A 19799-nucleotide genomic window follows, 5' to 3' on the forward strand; every position below is an offset into this window, starting at 1 on the left:
AGCTATTTATTAATGATAAGGGAACTTCAGTTTTCTGTTTGGTATTAATTAAAGGTGGCTTGCTGAGGAGGGGATGGAGACCAATAATCATGAATTTTACACTGTTTATTTGCTGTGACTTTCTGTTTGACATAAAGCTATTTGTCTTTGATGTTACTTGTAACTACCCAACCAGCTGCTTGTAGTTCGCAGCATCACTTCATTTGGTTCGCAGGTAATTGTGTCCACTTCCTGCATCATACAGAGCTCCACAAGTTCTTAGAGCCTTAAGCTGTCACATGCCTGCCTGATTGCTAAAGAGGTGAAACAATATGCAAAAGCTGGGTACCTCTGCAGCAACCTGTACAAAACTAGTCACACTGGGCACACACAAACCACAGACTGCTGTCACACCAGCTCAGAATGTGATCTTTCTAGAGTTATAAAGTAACAAACAACAAGGTCTAGTTATCCTCATGAACAGAAGGCCTTCAATGACAAGTCAGATGATGCAGAAGAGGTATCCCATGACAGTCCAGCTGGAGATATATCTCAATAGATAAAGAAGGTATATTACCTCTAATAATCAATTACTGTATAATATTTCATGCAAGGAAAGAATATTATCCATAACATTTTACTGTAATTTCAAAAGCTACCTAAAGTTCCACTTGAATTCCTGTCTCTTTTGGCAGTTTTCATTACCTACTCTACACATGTTGCAGCTACTAAAAAGCACAGAAATGGACTGAGCTTTACTTTCTGTACTTGCTCTGTATATAAGTTTAAACATAGAATACAACCAGACCTCTACAAGGAAGGTTCTACGTGCTCTTGGGGAATAAGAGGGACAGGGAAGGGCTTTACATACTTTTCAAATGTATTACTATGCCAATCATTCAAATCAAGATAGAAGTGCACGTAAACCAAGAGTGAAAAAGAGAAAGTTACAATTGCCAGCCGAAGCATGTTCTGTTTGCGGTTATATGCACCACAGCTTAAATGCAAAATCTCAATACTCAGAGATTTTGAAACTGTAGTCTTGGTAGTTGGAGATGCAGCCATGGGCAGCGCATCCACACTGACTTCCTGTTTTAAAGGAAATTTAAAATCTGTAAACAATTATAGAGAAATGAGCTTATTGTCTCTTCATTAAATAGCCCATTCTTGCTAGAACATGGGAGGAATTCATTCCCTGAATGAGGATGTTCCTACCCTTGAGATAAATATCACCTTGTTTTCTCTGAGCTAAGACTGAGGGCCAGACAAAAAAGAAGTTAGGAACGAGACTCAATAAAGACCCAAACAACACAACTAAATGACGGAAACTGAACCCCTGAGCTACATCAAAGGGGCCTTTCACTTGTTCTAATCAGAACAAAGTGTTTTAAGAGTTTAAATGTTAACAACCATGAAAGAAAGGCTTTGTTCTCCCAACAGTTTCACAAGTCAGTTCAAGCTCAAGTAAGTGGCAGCTTGCTCTTACAGTATCAGTAACTTAGTAAGACATGTATAAAACTGAAGGAAAAACAGCAGTACCATAATGCTTTTAAGGCAAGAAAAAGATTACTATTTCTAGCCAGTTTAAATTAACACTGAAGCTAAGTAGGAAAAAGCTGCTAACTTCAAATACATCATAGCTGACCAACTGTTGTATGTTCCTGATTTTTTTTTTAACCTCTTTTAGCTACATCTACATCTCCGTAATTTTTTGTATTTCAATACTTTAAGTACCTGTTGGCACCATTCTGAACATCCATAGCATCTTAGTACAAAGCATTGTACAATGATTGCTTCAGTGATGGTATCTCGATACACACCAGCACTACCAAACACAGAATATTAACCTGGAGGCTCCACTGATGGTGTCAGACTTCAAAATGGATTTGTCAGTCAAGCAGAATTAAAGCTATCAGCTACATTGTACTTGAAATCTAAACTAGGAGCAAAATGAGTAACTTGTGCTTAGCTTACACCCCTTCAGCAGTTAAAGGATCTTTACAATGAACTGCTATTATATAGAGCAGTTCGGTACACCTTATATAAAGAGTCAATCACCTTCAGCTATGTCTATTTCAAATTTGGCAAGATGGACGGGATTAAATTAGAAGCAACTCACAAAAGCAAAAAATATTAACCAATGATACTTCCTTGCTAACTTATAACAAGTACAGCCAAACAATATGCTTAGTCTGCTTTCCTCCATTAGATACACAACTTTTCTATCCTGCAGTTTTTCAGGTTTGAAATACCTGGAAAACAGAAAATGATTTACTGAGGGGAACGAATGTATTGAGTTCAACAACTATAATTATTTTTTCACAGTGAATTTCCAAACGCATGAATGAATGGTGGAAAGGAATCCTATGAGATTCAGAGCCTTGCTGTCTGTACCATTATTTCTACAGAGTACAATTAGAAACATAAACTGCAGCATAGCAACACCATCTCCCTTGCAAACGTCTGAGATGCAGAGGAATTCTGAGAGCCTGCAGTGAACTCAGAAAAAGCCAAACTGAGAACATTAAACTACGTCAGCAATGCCTACATGTGCTGTTACCAGACCTCCCCAGTACCCTTAAATAAAATACACTTAGCACCGAAAGACCATTCTTTGGTCTGATTTATTCAAGGTTTCTGTTCCAGAATAAACTGCAGCAATTAGGAATTTCATTTTCTTTTTATACTAGTACAATTGTACCAGGATGATGTTTAATGTGGATGTTATTACACAAGTGGAAGAAAGCTTCAAATCCACAAAACTTAATCCCGTGTTTATAAGATAGTGGTAAAACATATTAACACACAAAAGCACTCTGAACAGAACAGCAGCATGTCATCTGCAAACTAGATGAGAAATCATTTTGGTGGAGCTAAAGATTGCTTTCATATAATCTCCTCCAGGATGGTAGAGCTGCTTTACAGCATTTGGTTTTCAATGTAATTCATGCAATTCCTTCCTCTGCATTACACAATGACTCTGAAACTGTCAGTCTTCTGGAGTCAAGTTCTTTCACAAGCTACAACAAATGCTGTAAGTTCAATATTCAGAAGGCATTGAAAATGACGTTTCAAACATGAAGACTGAAAACTACTGCCAGTATGATGCTTTGATTCATCAACTTTGGTAGCAATATATACTGCTCAACAGTTTAAAGGAAGAACCTTTTAAGTGCAACGGGAGCAGTAGGACTTTAGCATTAATAACAACAAAAAACATGCTCTCATACTAAAAATAAAAATCTTTTAAAAAAAATTATAAACACCCAAATCTAACTTAAAATGCCAACTCCTACAACCACTGCACCCGCAGTGAATATCTGCTTTCTAGTACAAAAAATTAAGCTTCCCTAAGAAGGGGCTCAGCTGTCTCTACATCCATCTTTCACTGGTTCATATCCCAGCATAACAAGACCAGGACTCCTCTTACCTGTTCTTTATTATTACTGTTCAATAGACCAGGTTTCTTTTTCTTTTTTATGGGACTTGTAGATGCATCTTGGGGTGAGTGGCCATTAGAGGAATGTGGAGGGCTGGGAAACTTCCTTTTTTGTGCTGTGCGTTCGGCAGAGCCAGGATCTACGTCAGATACAAACAGACCTGTTAGAGAGTACACATCAGTGAAAAATGTTCAGTCAGTGATGCAGTTTATCAGACACAATCCCTCATTGAACAAAATTTATCAACTCCCCATTATGCAATCACATTCAAAACTGGACACACAAACAATGCTCCTGTCAAATGAAATTTCAATATATGTTAACTTAGGTTACATAAAACATTTGTTTCTTTTCCCCTGGAATTCTGGTCACTCATCTCATTCTAAATATTATTCTTCTTTTAAAGTGCAGTAAGAATTACATCCTGTAGCTTAGCAGAAATCCATTTCAGATGAACTTCCTCAATACCTCTCAAAGAGAAAAGCAATTATGATTTCTGACATCTTCACTGATGTAATTTAAGAAGATAAGCAACGGAAGCATAAACATGGTAAATGATGAGGTCAGACTTTCTTCCTATTTCTCATATATAAATGAATATACTGAAATTTAAAAAAATAGAAAGAAGACAGGACTCTCACTCATCTCTTAACATTTGACAGCTAAATAGAATAAAAAGAGAAAGTGACATAACTTTTTAGTGCCTCTTACAGGTCTCACATTCACCAAGCAAATGACAAGAGCAGTTTATTAAGTCACAGCATCCATCCAGACCCAAAGTTATCACTCCAGGCAACAAAGGTGGCAGAAGGAAACGTCCCCAAGTATCAACTGCTTTAAATCATCATTTGATATCTTAGTGTAAGCTCATCAAGCAGCTTAAACCAACACAGCAGCAAACTTAAGTAGTCCAGTGAGTGCTGTGAGCTGCAAACAGTCTTAAAAAGAGACAGAGAAGAAACTGAGAGCCAGTCGTACCAATCCACTGTTGATCCCCAAGCCTGTTTCACTCTCACAATGATGCTACATTATGTTAACATGCTTTATAAAAGTAAAACAACACTGACAAGCTCATCAGAAATACCCCAAGAAAAAGGGAAAAAAAAAAAAAAAAGAGCATTCCTAATGGATATGGAAAGCTCAATTACACAGTACTGACATAAAACAAGAAGTACCATCAGCTGCAATAAGCAATCACTGATCAGCAAGTGATCCTGACAAAACACAAATGAAAATTCAACAAATTCTGTTCAATGTGGTTTTGTTGTTTTGGTTTTTTCCCCCCTCTTAAGTTTTTATCATGTTTAACAAAACAAAACATTGGACAGAACCCGGGCGGACAAAAGTCATCACTGTCAAAGAGAAACAACTGAAACCTTCGCAAAGACCCTCCCATGCTGTCAATTCCCTACTCACTTGTGCTAGCACAAACTTCTTTTGTAGCTGCAGACAGAACTGCTGAGGAATAAAATCTGTCAAAAAAAAAAAAAAAAAAAAAAAAAGGAAAAAAAAAACCAACAACTTTTTTTGCTGAATAGCTTCTTTCTTGTTGCACTTGTTGCACAGTCAGACAAATGCTTCACCTTCAGCAAAGCAGTTATATTGGACAGGAACAAAGGAAGGAAGAAAGAAATGCTGCTTTATCATTAATGCCACATGGAAGGGTGTTTGTCTTTTTCACAGCTCCCCAGCAGAAGACAAGCTCAATCAAACTGCTGTGGAATAATCCCTTCCTTCCTGAATCTGTCATCTTTCCTTCCAGGTCTCACTGAGTGATGTGCTGAGTTGTACTGGGTTGCCACCCACCAGAACCCACCGGAAGACCTCACCTGAAATCTCCAATGAAACTTAGCATATTAAAATAATACTTTACAAGCATAATACATCCTATCTCCTTTCCCAAAATGAAAGATGATATTAACCTCATTAGCTTTAGGAATACACTTATCCTTGTGTGAGAGAGATGCACAAAAGTGTTCACAGACTAAAGACTAGATAATACTTGTGCCAGCTTAGCCATTCTATTTCAGGCACTTATCACTGTCAGTCATCTGTTGCCTGTGGCACATGTCCTGGACATGCTCCAGTTTCCAGCCAATCGTATTAAAAAGTTGGGCTGAAAACAGGTACTTCAGATGCTCATTTAGAAGTGACTCATGTCACTGGTGAGCAACAGTGCTTGCTAGAGGCAGATGGCTTGAGGAGGTAACATCACAAGCATCTGATTTTAATCCACTGACACACGTCTATAAATGCTCTCAGTTAGCAGGACAGGCTGGTCAAGAGTCTAAGCTCCTTCTAGTTTCCAGTCTTCGGTAGTATATCTTTCCACTGCCTGTACTAATCCCGAGTGCATTCAGGCATCTTTGCAGAGGTACCAAGTTCGATCACATGCTACTCTGTCTATACAGTACAAAAAATGCAGACAGAGATTGATTCAAATTTCCAGAAAACAACAGAATTGACATCCCTCCTACTGTACAGGCAGGTAATGTCATGCATGCTGCTGACTTAAGGTGCTTCAATCAGGAAACTGAGGTTTTATGTACTGAATACAAATCTAGGATTTTTAAGAGTTTACGGTAGACTGTCATATGCAATTCCTTCCTACAACAAAGGTGTGGGTATCACAAATAATATGGGCTGCTGACACTTTCTCATTAGACATTCTTAGAAGGAAGCCAAGAAAACAAAATTTGGTTTAAAACTCTACTCAAAATAATGCCCCATGTAATTGATGTTAGACTGAATCACATTCAAAGGTGTTACACAGCACAAGTCTTAGAAGGTCACTAACACAATGAAGAACTGAATTAGACTTCCAGATGATTTCCGTATTTTCTGCAAACGTTGAGGTCAAACAGTCAATAAAGAGAAATAAAACTGTCTGCAATAATGATTTGCACAAATAAAGGTAAGGTTAACAACCGAGGCACATTTCCCTAAACACTACAGGTATAATAATACAGGTACAGTTTTGCTGACAGACAAGTGGGAGTTTTTCTCAGTTTAGCTAATCATGCACAGAAGGCAGCAGAAGAACTCCTTCGGTTGGCATACGTTTCACCTATCCCATGAGAGCTGAGCCAACAGAGCTATCACAGAAGAAAAACTGCAGCAGTGTCAGCTAAACCAAATCCCACAATTTAACCAAAGCAATCAAAGATAATACAAAAACACAGGTTCTGAATTCTAACTTTTCATTTATGTGAAATAGAGCTTACTTCGCACAGGAACTGTTTGCACTCAGAGCAAGCAGCAAAAACTGCATCATGCCACCTCTTTCCCCATCTTGCTATCACCACACAGCTCAGACAGCTTGCACAACATCTTTGTTTCTCTTCTATAACCTGCATTTCTTAACTAGGCCTTTCCACACATTCCTGAAAGAACACATATCTAAACTACTCTCGCTGGGAAGTGCTCACTGTACCTTAACCCTTGTTTTTCCAATGCAGAGATCTTTAGAATTGTCTCTCCCTACTGCAATAACACTGACTAAACCAAATTAATCGTGATCCCACAAAAATATGTTTGGTTAACTGATTTTGAAAACTACTAACATTAAACTAGACTAAGTTTCTTCTGCAGCTCAAACCTGAGAATGTCAGGGATTTTCACATCCACAAGTGAAAACTCAGACATCACACGTAAAAACTGACCTGACAAGTATGAAGTCTTTCATTTATATACATTTTTTATTATCCTAAACAGTTGCTAACAGATTTATGATTGTTCAAATCCACTATCTATTATACTACAACAAACTCAATTATCTACAAAACACTTAACAAAATGATGGATAACTCTTTTCAAACTTATATGCAAGCTCTGAGGCATTCTAATCTTATGCCAGGGTTTTGAAATACGATGCAGTTGCAATCAACCACTAAAGCCCTGTTTACATTCCTGAAACTTCAACTGGCACAATTAACTCAGTTCAGTTGCTTAATGTAATAAATAACAGAGGTTAGCCATGGTTGTGTAAATCCTCATGAACTCCTACATTACAATTACAAGTACAAAAAGAGACTGTTATATGTTTCTTCAGTTTAGGACTTCGGAAGACAAGAAGGCAAGAAATACACGGCAACCTATGGTAATGTAAGGGAGGTAAGCAGCTTATGATCTACAGCCTGGCTGCATGGGGACTTGCTGCCTCAAGGCATTACTGAAGACCCTCAGCACTAGAGAACAAAGCCTCAGGCTGTACTACTTTTCTCTGCAGTAGTCTCATATTACAATTCACATTGAGGCAAGATTTTCATACTTGGTGTCACTGTGCCAAAAGTTGAAACATGTTATATACTATTATGAAACTATTACAAAAGATAGAAGTTTTCTAGAAATTTGGTTTTACTAGTCATTTTGTATTTCAGCTTAAAATATCTGATTAATACCTTTATCACTGAGAGATGCCCTTAAAACACAAGCCTTAAATACAAACCTGCCACATTACAAAAGTTGTCCAAGTAAGAATTCTTGAATGCAGCTAAGACCATCTAATGACAAGCTGTCACTGACAGGCACATCTGATCCTAGCAACGACATCTATTCAACTCCCTAAGTAATCTGGTTCAGGGAGATAAGCAGGTAGAAAATTACTTCCACATCCAGATCCTTAACTGACTTAAAATCAAACTGGCTAAGTGCCAGCACAGACGTAAGGGAAACGTAAGGAACACATGACTGATGATGGGAAGGAGGAAGTTCAAGAGCTCCTTTTTACAGTCAGTACACAAGCAGAGAAGAGTACTAGCTGAAATATGTGAAAACTTTATGGAAGTCCATGTGCCACCACAGGTAACATCTACTGGGAGGTTTGTAGATAAACAGGCAAAAAACAACTAACCCGAGAATGAAAAAAAAAAAATAAAAGAAAAAAAAAAAAAGCCCAATAAAGAGCCTACAGTTGTCTAGAGAGAACAAGTGCACAGAAAGACAGAACTGCATCAGACAATAATTAAGCTGGTTGCACTGCTCTGGGAACACAACCTGGAAACACTCAGGAAATCCTCCAGAAAGTCTTGAAAGCCCCATCTTGAAATATTTAATACATACAGCTAAAAAGTAGTCCGTAGGGCTGGAACAGAAATACAACAGGATGTTTCTGTCAGAAATGTTAATGTATGATACGCAGAGGACAAAATATTACAATAATCTATTCCATGGCCTTTCTCCTTTGCTAAATAGCAATCTGCTTCTGCATTTCTGCTGTTTTTTGTTGTCTTTTTTTTTTTTTTAAGTCTTCTTTTATTCTCTCGAAACCATCATTTTCCATTTCTCAGATGTCTCACACCTGCTTGTTCTGATCAAGACAGTAGTATTTTAAAACCCCATCTTTACTGAAGCTGCCCATCCACAGCTTATAAGCAGATCTAAATTAGAACTGTAGAACTACTACAGTAAATCTGCTCTCATTCCCCTCCCAACTCCACCAGAAGTCTGCCTCTACACCTTCCTGCAGAGAGGCACTCATGTGTAATCATTAAATCAATCAGTTCATGATTAGAGCAAAAAAATACAGTATCAAACTTCTTGACACTGCTCACTATGCAATAGCATAAGCACCAGTACTAGCCTAAGGAGAGGAGTAGGAAAATGCAGCTGGAATGTCAGAGTGCACAGCTCTGACTACTGCTATAGACTCACCTTTATGTACCACATTCTAAAGCATAAGAAATCTCGGCTACAGTTTTAAGCTCCAGTTTTCTGAGAGCCTAAGCCTATCTAAAGGCTGCCTGCCAAGCTCTATACTTCCTGCACCCAACTGGTATATTCCTGTCCTCTCACACACCAGTTCTGGCAGCCTACCAAGCTATTGCAGCATACTAAGCTAGTAAAAAACTAAACATGTTTTATGGTTCAGTTAGTTTCCTGCCAGCTTAACTATTGAAGCAAGTGGGTAAAACTGCAGCACTGAGCAGTATGCCAAGCTTAGCCTGCCTTGAAATCACCACCATACTTAAACCAGTTCAAAAGGCTACGTTGACACCCACTGGTTTCAGATTAAACAGTGTTTCAGCTTGGCTTAAGCTGAACTAAAATTCATTTATAACAAGTAAAACTGAACTGTTTATTGTAAAGAACATTTATGATGAGGTCTGCATTGAGCTAGCTGGCTTTAAAGCAATTTAATTAAGCTTAGTACAATTATCCCTACACATGGCCTCACATTAGCTATAAAAACACACTGCAGCAAAGCAAGTCAAGCTACAAACTTGCAGCATAACAGCCTCTTCAGGACAACAGTGAAGTTATACAACACCTGGGATTTAACTCCTCAGAGCATAATAATAAATAAAGCAGGGCTCACTGCTTCCCTTAAGGGCTTGTCCATCCAAGATCAATTTCCTCATATACATCCTCTCTAAAACAAACAAAGTAAAACTCTGGACAAGATTACAGAAACACTGTTACCCTATCACACCACCATTAAACCTTGCTGCAAGTTTTCTACCCTACACCCTGTATAAAAGCAGTTTTTAAATTCCGCTTTCTGACTTTCCCTTTGTAGAAATGCTGCACTAAACTCAGAGGATCTTGTTTCAGTCCATACAACAGAAGCCAAGAAAGATTCACTTCAGCAGGCTTATAACATAACCAGCTCTTGCACTAACCAGATGACATTTATGATCCACTCCCTATTTTCTTTGCAAACTTACAAATTCAACTATCATATAGTTCTACCACCAATTCATAAATTAAGTTGGAAATACAATAAGGCAAGATGGCTTACAGATAAATCTTAAGATTTCTTTGCATCCCACATCACTTCTTCACTGACAAAATCATAGCTGAAGGGGGCCAAGGGTGGGCAATGGCTATTTTTCCCTTTAGAATGGTGTTGACAAAGCTGGGAGTAGGGAGAACCAGGAGATATCCTCTTTCAGCAGTCATTAAAGCAATAAAAAGTTTCTGCTAGCTTTGTCAACTGAAATACAGGAGTAAACATCAAAGATGGTCTCAGGATAAAGGCTGAAGTGCAAGACAATGAGCAGAGGAGGAGGGAAAGTATGGGGCAAAGGGAGACAAAAGGAGTAAGCAAATAACTTCTGAGCTGTCAGACAGATGACAGAGATGATACATACTACCTCATCTAATCCTAACAGGGAACTGAAAGAAAACTATCTGTAAGAACAAAGAGTACAGAAAAGCAATGCATAAATGCAACATAAATTGCAGCTTGGTTTACCTGAAAGCCAAGTCTGCTGCAAGTACAAAAGGAGTGTGGACAGGCAGCTGGCATTCAACTACACTGAACTGTTGCAAGCAATCACGTGGAAGTATTTCATTGCAGGGCACTTTTGTTCCTCCAGTCCAAATGACAGCAGTATTATTTAAACCAATAGAGATGTTTACATCTTTGAGTAAGATGAGTTACATTTATGCATTTTTAAAACATACACTGTTCAGCAAATGAATTTTTGTGTAAACAGAAGTGTCAGTGTTCTTTATTCTTAGGAAAATTAGGATTGGTCACTGTATGAAATACTACCTTCATATTACTAGTGTCTCCTATACTGCAAATCTTCAAGGGAAGCCATGGCAAGTAAGATGATACAGAAGTCTGATGTTCTTTCCAGGGACCTAAACTTACTTACATGTGAATCAGAAGTAATAATGTAGTGTGGGGGGTGGGTATGACACACAATGAAAACTAAGCAAAAATCAAAACACATTCCAAGATCCAAGAGTCACTGTAAAAAAACAAAACAAAACAAAAAAACAGCAAGTCCTCCCTCAAGTGCAGTTTCACATTAGATGGCACAGTTCTCACTGTCCTGGTTTACAAATACCTCAGTTATGGAACCCATTAAATAGTCCTTCTCACTCACCTTTGGATCGAGTGGAGATATCCATCCCCTCCACCACCTCCTGCTCTGCCTTTATTTCCTCTTCAGCCAAACTGCAGGAATCAAAAAAGTGAATTAGAATAGTTTTAGACTGTCTTATTCTCAAATCTAACTTCAAATACAGAAATTCAGCATGACGCTGCCAAACAGAACTACATTAATATTTCTGACAAAATTGCAAGTGTGCTGTTTGCCAGAGCAAATGGACCAAAACGTGGAGAGAAACAATCCTGGTACACATGCATGCTGCACATTACTCATTACAAAGGTAACATTTCCACACTAATGACCATCTAGGAACAAATACTGAAGATTATGCCACTGTCTATACAGACAGTACATGACAGACAAACAGGAATTCTGTTCCTTGAAGCTGCTAACCTAAGGCCTTTGTAAGCTGTGTGAACAGACTCCTGCTGATGTTTAAACGCTTGCCTACATCAGTGAACAGATTAGCTGAAGTAACTAATTTAGCAACACAAAAAAGTTTGCAAAATTGCAGTTTTAAAAACCCTAGAAATTATTTACTAGTTTTTAAATGAGTCTCTATAAGAGAAAACTATAAACTACTGGCAATAGAACTTCATGAATTAATATGTATAATACAGAGTAAACAGAACCGAGATGTTACTATCATTCAACCACACATTCTTATACAGACACTTCTAATTCACCCCGGGTAGGATTAAACAATTAATTAGATGACAAACCACATATGACTTGCAAATATTCTACTTTCTTACGTTGACATCATGCAGGAAAATAGCTCAATAGATTTTGCTAGTTAAAGCCATCTGAGGAAGCAAAGTGGAAGAGACAAAAAAGGAGAGTTGGAGTTACACACCAGTTTAGGAGATCTGACTCCTATAGATGAACGAAAAAGAAAAATATGACATTGACTGAAGCAAGCTCAAATTCAAAATCACTGACAAATGCAGTTATGGTGCCTGAAGCAGGTATCACAGCTGTCCACTGACACAACCAAAGCACAACAGCCAAGCACAGTGTAAAGCTTTTCCTCTCCAGCAATAACTTACTGTCTAGCATGTTAGTATAAGCTGCTGCAGATACCAGTTTACATAGATATGGCAGACTACTGCTGGTACAAAGTATTCCACTCAGCTATCCCAGCTAAAGGACATCTATTTCTGCCATAGAGGCCAGAGGGACAGCTAGAGACCTTTGTTTTAGCCACTATGGCTAAATCTGCCTAAGGCTGCTAAACAGAGCTCTGAAACTACATGGAGAACTTGGGTTATATTTATAGCAGAAAAGCTCTTCAGGCTAACAAACAGTTATATTAGCAGGAGTTTTGTTACTAGTCTAAGTTGAAACAGTTTCCTAAAAAAAGCAAAATGTACCAGCAGGACTTTTTAGTCTGGCATTTGTCAAAACCACTTTTAATCAACTACCAGAGAGTTGGGCTGGAATTCCTTCCACACTCATAAACAGTGTAATTGTGTCAGCAAAAATTTTAAATACAAATGAACAGAGCTCAGTGTACGGAAGACCCAAACCCAAGAAGATCCATCAATCCCAGAAAACATTATTGTATATTTGTAGTTCATATATAGCAATATTTCACAAGTGCTATTAACTATGCTGTTAATTCCAGCAGCACAGATAGGGAGCCACATGACCAGAATTATGGTAAATGTATAGCACAGTTGACCACAGCACAATACTCCTCAGATTTACTTTGCATGGCCAGATTAAATGCATAGCATAGTTGACCATAATACAATGCTCACCAATTTACTATGCATGGGCAGATCAATTATAATGTGCATTTGTTACACCCTTTCCCAGGGGGCCTCCAGCAAAGAGGAGCTGGCAGTGTGTTGCAGACACCAAAACATTTCATGCACCACTTGCCTCTGCCCATTCTCTTTCCTAAGCAATGGGAAGGGATGGGCTTACAGGATGAGTTCATTGTTCTCTTCCCATGTTGCACTCTATTTTCTTCCCTTCCCCCTTTATAAAATCTTATTTTCATATCACCAAACTGTAACAAAGAAACACTTTTTAAAAAATCAGCTCGTAAATATATAATAATACACACTAACTCCGTGAAAAGTGAAGTCAGTAGGCAGCATGCATTACCTGTTCTTAAAATATAGATCCAGTTTCAGTAAATCAGACATACAAGTCTTATAACGACTTAGCCTGAAATCTTAAAGACCATTTTACACTGGTGGCTACTAAAAGGGAAGGATTCAACAACACCTGACTTGTGAATATAGAAACCACATTAATTTTAACTGAATCAGTTCTACAACTCACTGCACAGGTATGTGTACATGAAAGAGGAAATGAGAGTGAAATGAGAGTGAATGGCATGTGGGAAAGGAGTGAAAAGTGACAAACCCTTTTAGCAGTAGCTCACATTTATGTTACGTTAAAACAGCCCAGATATTCCAGACTCATCTGAACATATCAAGTGTGTCTTGTTCATACCACACAACCTCGGGGGAACACAATACAACAAACATAACACAACAGTTGCTACAACTCAGCATGAAAAAAACCCAGAGTTGTGCATGAATACAGTCTGAGAAATGAGCATGGCAGATCAGCACGGTCCCTGCATTCATGACCAAAGCAGCTTGGAAAGTTGCTGCTGAATGAAGGCTCCCTCCTCCCGTAGGCCCCAAACCAGTACTGCAGTGTCACATGATTAACTTCACACCAATACAGGGTGTTATAGGTCAGGACTCCCAAGATCTCTTCAGCTTGAAATCTGTCTCTTCCCATGAGAATATTTTAAGGAATTCAGCCAGATCAACTTTTAAAGCATCCTTTCAATAGATCTAGAGACAGGAAAACATTCTCCACAAGCAGTCCCAAGATGAACCGAGAGACTTGACTTAATACATCTCTGGTCAGTCCTATAAAAGATGGGGTCTGAAGCTTCTCCAAAGGTTTGGAATGTAAAAGTACAGTCAGAAATGCACTCACCACTTGACACAGAAGTTACACCTTTGTTTCAGCAGTGGAGGTGAATATATCCTACCCACACACCTGCCCCCCTGTTCTTCAAACAGAACTAAAATAGAATTCAGGATATATGTACGCCGCTCCAAAAGTAATGCCTTTGACTTATTCCCATGGGAGCTACAACAGCTACAAAGATCACAATAACACTGCTTGTTAGAGCAAACTCTCAGCTACAGAACACTATTATTTCAACAGTCATCACCACTAGCTAGTCATTTTTACCAGTCACCAAGCACCTGCATTCTGCGCACATAACAACCTGCATGTTCATCCAGAACATGGCTTCTTTTCCACTTTGTTGTCACCACTGCTGAAATGCTCCACCCACCACCTCACTGTGCTCACAGCCACTGTTTGGTCTCCATGAATGATCAGCAAACACTGGTGAATATCAATGGGTGCCACTTTATCTGCATGGAGGAATCCAATTCCAGACCCTTGTTGTATACACACTTCCATGCCAGAAGTCATTCTGACAGACCGCCCCTCTGCTGCCATCTGTCACACAGCAATAAAATACAATGGAATATTGGTGGGAACGTTCAACCTCTGCTGCCATATCACCAGCGTTGGCCTCTAACGTCATAAAATAGGAGGCATTACTTTCAAAAAATTAGTGAGACTTACTGAAATGTTAGAGAGGAAAATTTATTTAAATGTGCTACACGTAGCTACAAAAGATACCTAACAAACTGAGCTCTTCAGAAGCACATCCCATTGTCTTACATGATGCCATTTTTATGACTTGCCCAACATGACAATGAATGGGGGTAGTGATGACTGAAACAGTAATCTTTAAAATGCAAGTTTGTAAATATATGCTAAGAATACACAGCAAGCTTACAGTAACTTTTCTGAAGCTGACAGATCTTTTCACCTTTGCACCTGCCATTGACATCAGAACTATGCTGAAAATGCTGTAAGCAGTACTTTCAAACACTGAAACTTCATCAGCCAAGAGTTCAAATGCAGTAATTCATGAAATAGGTCTTTTATTACCCATAATAAAAATAAAACAAAAATTAAAAGCAGCATCAAAATAACTACAAAGAAACATCTATTTCTACATAAACAAGAACTGTGGGATCAAGCAGACCACCCTACAGAGTTACCTTTTAAAGAGATTTCATTTTAGCAGGTCTTAGAGCTGTTCTTTCAGACAGCATGTGTTGCTATCAGGTATGTGTATTAGGGATGTGACACCCTTACCTTGCAGATCAGAAATGCTACTTGTATGTATGCAATTAAGTAACTAGGTGAATACAGTAAATACATTGTATTCTTCAGAAGCTACTCTTGCTTCTTATTGAAATGAGTGAACACCAAATGAACACAGAGTAGCATATTTTAAGAACACAATTGAAATTTAAGCTTTGCCAGTTTCACTGTCAATTGACCAGAACAGCAATTAATCATTTAAAGCTTCCCCACTTGTATTGACAGAACTTGCTTTAAAAAACCTCCTAAAATGTTAAACTTATTTGTTTCATGCAAATTATGTTAACATATCTGAGAGGGGGGAAGGGGCGGAGGTTATTCCTTCAGGGATAGCTGAGGACAGAAAGAAAAAAAAATAAAGGTTGCAAATACACAGAATTTAGTGATAATTCAGTAAAAACACGAAAGAACTCAGCTGCACCATCTTTAAATATTCCATATTAACCAGAAGAGGTTTTGGTTTTTGTTTTTTTTTTCAAACCTAAATAAAATCCAGTTTTCAAATTTCAGACAAGCAAATAAAATACTGAGTTTTCTGTTTAGGAAAATGATTCCTCTAGCAGAATACTTATTTGGAAAAAAAGAAGTACAGATACAAAAATTCTTCAAGCTGCTCTAATCTATATAAACTACCGAGAGCAATTAAAAGTTGCAGATGAACTACTGCACCTTGACATTTAACCAAGAAAAACTGACAGATATGGAAAACCACTCAGAACAGCCAATGCCCACAAACACAGTCTAGATCTACATTAGGGAATAAACACATTAATTCAAGAATTATATACTTATGGAATTCATTTTCCCTTTTAATTAATAGAAAACCAACAGCAACAACAAAAAAAAGATCACACTAATTTAAGGCTGTAAGCACTACAACTGAATTTCATCCTTAAGGTAATTCCTGTCTCTCCCATATCACATCTGTGAGCAGCATACCTAAATAATGACTTCAAAAAACTGCATTCAATAAAAATTTGAGAAAAAATATTTGCATGCCATTGCTGAATAAATAGCAGCTTTGTATAAGCACTCACCTATAACAGTCTCTTACTCATCGGTAGCTATGCTATTTATGCAGGATTCTTAAAATGGCGTCTGACAGCACTGCACTGCCTCATTCCTGTACTGTAGTTAAAATGGTAGCAGTTTATTCAATAAACAGTAATAACTGTATCTCTTGTTTAAACAGCAGCGCTATATTTGAAGCAGGCATCTAAAGATCAGAAATGGTGAAGTTATGACAGAAGGACACCTGACATCCAAATGTTTAACTAAAAAGGCACAAGACGGGGTTCTGTGAAGTCACAGGTTACTAAGGAAATCACTCCATTTTAGATTCGCTCTCCAATTTGAGCCTCTCATATTTTATGTATCCTCCTGCAGAATCTCCTGCAAAATGCTACATTTCTAGTGTGCAATTAAAATACACAAAATGTGTCCTCAGCTATCTACACACAGCAGTTTAAGCTAGTTACCTCTGTGACGGTGCAAAGCCAAAACATCGATATCTCATAACATTTACAATCTTCTCCAAACCTTACTGCTGTTCAGTGTATATCCAAAACAGCACCACAAAGGAGAAAATCAGGAGTGGGAGGGAGACCCTCGGTGTCCTGCAGTCCTTAGAAGACCACAAACACTATAGCTGAGCTGAGGCCCAGGAATGGCAACAGGAACAGCTACAGATTTCAGAAGCTACAGGCATAATTCAAGAACAATCCTATATTTGAAAATAAATATTTATACTGGCTATATTAAGAGTGCTAACATACCACTACAACATAATTTTCACCTCTCAGTACAAATCACAGATGCCACAAAGCCTAAAGGGTTAACCTGAAAATGACAAATAAGCATCAAATAAACCAAATTCAGTTTCTGTGCAGCCATTTCTAAGTTAGACATTAACCCATGAACACAAGACGTTTGTTGAAAAATACACTAGAAAATACTTTCTAAACACAATTTCAAAGGTCAAACTAGATGGCCTACTACAATGGCTTTCAGTCTGTGATTTGCAGACCCCTCACAGTCAAATTCACTATAAAGGGATCCATATATTCATGGGAAAATGTTATGTTTAACTTTCACAATATTTAGGTGATTCAAGTCAATCTCCTGTATTTCAGACAAAGAAGAGGGGAACTTCTACTAAGATTTATAACCCTTAAACCGGTAGTGCTGAACTGGCACCATTACTATGGAAAATTGATTACCACCCATCACTTTTCAGCTATTGGATGCACACAACCAATACACTTGGAAACAAAGCAAAAAGAAGAAAAAAAAAAAAAAAAAAGCCAAAAAGCAACACTAAAGCAGAAGTGATATCACAAAATGGAAGACAGGTCAGGAAGTACAGCCAATTGAAGTCTGTGAACACTGATATCAGGAGCTACATTTCTAATTCAATTGGCCTGTTTCTGATTTTTGAGCTTGAAGTCTCCTTCAGTACACGCTCCCTTAATATAATTGTAGGCTTTCCTCTACGTTTCAGAACTCTTGCCTGAAGAGAGAGGGGAAAACTTCACATTCAGAGCAGTTTGTATTCTGCTCTTTTTTTCATTCTCACTATGTTAAGCAGTGTCATTTGTTTAAAGAAATCATTCATTTTTCCCTAGCGCTATTTAGCTTCCAACCAAAACAGTTTGCCTGTGAAGAATGAAAGAAGCATGGAGCTTTTAAAAAGCTACTGTTTTCATCATAGTTTATAGTCCAGATCACTCCTTTGTTTTCCTTCCACTGCATTCTTTGTCCAGCTAATTATAAAAGTAACAGGATGTTGGCACAAAAAGTAATAATGGCTAATCGTGTTCGTCCTGGGTAATTCAAACTACTCGTTAGTAGCCTAAAAATTTAAAGTGAGATTATAAGATTAACTGCTAGTTACATTAGAACAGTGACCGTTTAGTGCAAGCTGAATAAAACTCAGATTAATTGCTTCATGTATGTTCTGTCTAATTGTGATACTAACAAGATCCAGTCCTGTAAAATCTTGGGTAGAAAGAATATGTGCTTTCCCCCCACACAGCCTGTGACGACCACTTTAACAAAACCCCATATTCCATCTGTCCTCAACAGCAGAGAAACTGCAGAGTGCTTCTTATTATGCAATCTATGAAAGTGAGTGATAACATCATACCTTGACAAAGCACCAAAAATACATGAAATTCTTCAGCTTGGCTGAAATTGCTTTACTTAGATGGAACAAAGATGGTAGAAATTTCCAGAAGGCCTTTCTCAGCCTTGCCACTGCAATTGTCAATCTTTAACCTACCCTCTGCTTCTATTGGCTCAAGCACTCCATGGAGCAGCGTGATTGGGCTGATCTGTAAAACAACACTGCTGTCTCTACCTTGCCTCAGACATCTTGCTGCAATGCAGACATTTGTTTTTTTGTGAACTATAAAAGAATTATATTCGAGTGATTAAAAATAGGGAACTTCAGCAGACTCACGATGCTATGTTTCATTCCACGCACAAGGGCAGCTTATACAAATATGCCTCACTGTCAGCAATGTGTCTGGAGGTGCAGATTTGAAACAGATTCTAGTTTAACAAAACCTGTGGGAGCCATTTTAATACAAGCTTTTTGATTGCAGATCACTTACTCCTGCTTCCTCATATTAAACAAATATTATGTTGTGCAATTCCTGAGACTGAAAGTAAACTGCTAATGTGTATAACCTACTGTTAGGAAAATTACGTCCCAACATAATTTCTGTTTTTAGCAATCAGAGAACAAAAAAAAACAACAGAGTAACATCTTAGCTGCGTTAGCACCTTTGCGAATGCTAAAAAATACATTCAAGTTGCACACAAAACTGCTATTACATGAAAGTCAGTGATACAACACAGCAGTGTTTAACTCTGCAAACTGAGCTAAAGACACTTACAATGTAATTTTTTTTTTTTTGGGGGGGGGGGGGGAACGAGGGGGGGGAGACGGGGAGGGAAGGGTGGGCAGGGGGGTTAAGCAAAGCTAGGTACTTAGAATAAGATACTCACATAGAGAAACAAGTAACCACAAGAAAATGGCTATGTTACAGAATGCTATCTTGGCAACAGTCTACAGAATTTAACATGCAAGTGTACCCAGGCACTGCCATTTTTAAAGCAACCTGAGCTCAAAGCTTCCTAAAATCATGAAAGTGTGTGAACTGCTAAAAGCAGGATGAAAATGATACTGAAGCTCAAAAGAGCATCTTTCCACGGCTTTTGTAATGATATTGGTGATCACTGAAAAACAGCTTGTTAAGCAAGCAGGCAAAGGTTACAATCGAAATGTTAATAAAGAGCACAAAAT

At 38.1% G+C, this 19799-nt stretch overlaps 1 protein-coding gene across 22 annotated transcripts in view; it reads right to left on the reverse strand.

The window, feature by feature from the left end:
* ZMYND8 (zinc finger MYND-type containing 8) overlaps positions 1 to 19799 on the reverse strand; it is a 59359-nt gene that overhangs the window by 26846 nt on the left and 12714 nt on the right. For 8 of the 22 annotated variants that reach the window (XM_072349924.1, XM_072349904.1, XM_072349912.1 and 5 more), the window contains 2 exons: positions 11258 to 11328; positions 3410 to 3579 (listed from right to left, as the gene is read on the reverse strand). In XM_072349924.1, the coding sequence (XP_072206025.1) occupies positions 3410 to 3579; positions 11258 to 11282 (195 nt within the window). In that variant the 5' untranslated portion in view covers positions 11283 to 11328. Of the gene's footprint in view, positions 1 to 3409; positions 3580 to 11257; positions 11329 to 12018; positions 12070 to 13150; positions 13281 to 16527; positions 16600 to 18635; positions 18654 to 19799 lie in introns of those variants that run through there. The other 14 variants (XM_072349925.1, XM_072349923.1, XM_072349920.1 and 11 more) reach the window with 8 other exon arrangements.

The sequence above is a fragment of the Excalfactoria chinensis genome, chromosome 15 (genome assembly GCF_039878825.1).
Source record: "Excalfactoria chinensis isolate bCotChi1 chromosome 15, bCotChi1.hap2, whole genome shotgun sequence".
NCBI classification, from domain to species: Eukaryota; Metazoa; Chordata; class Aves; order Galliformes; family Phasianidae; genus Excalfactoria; species Excalfactoria chinensis.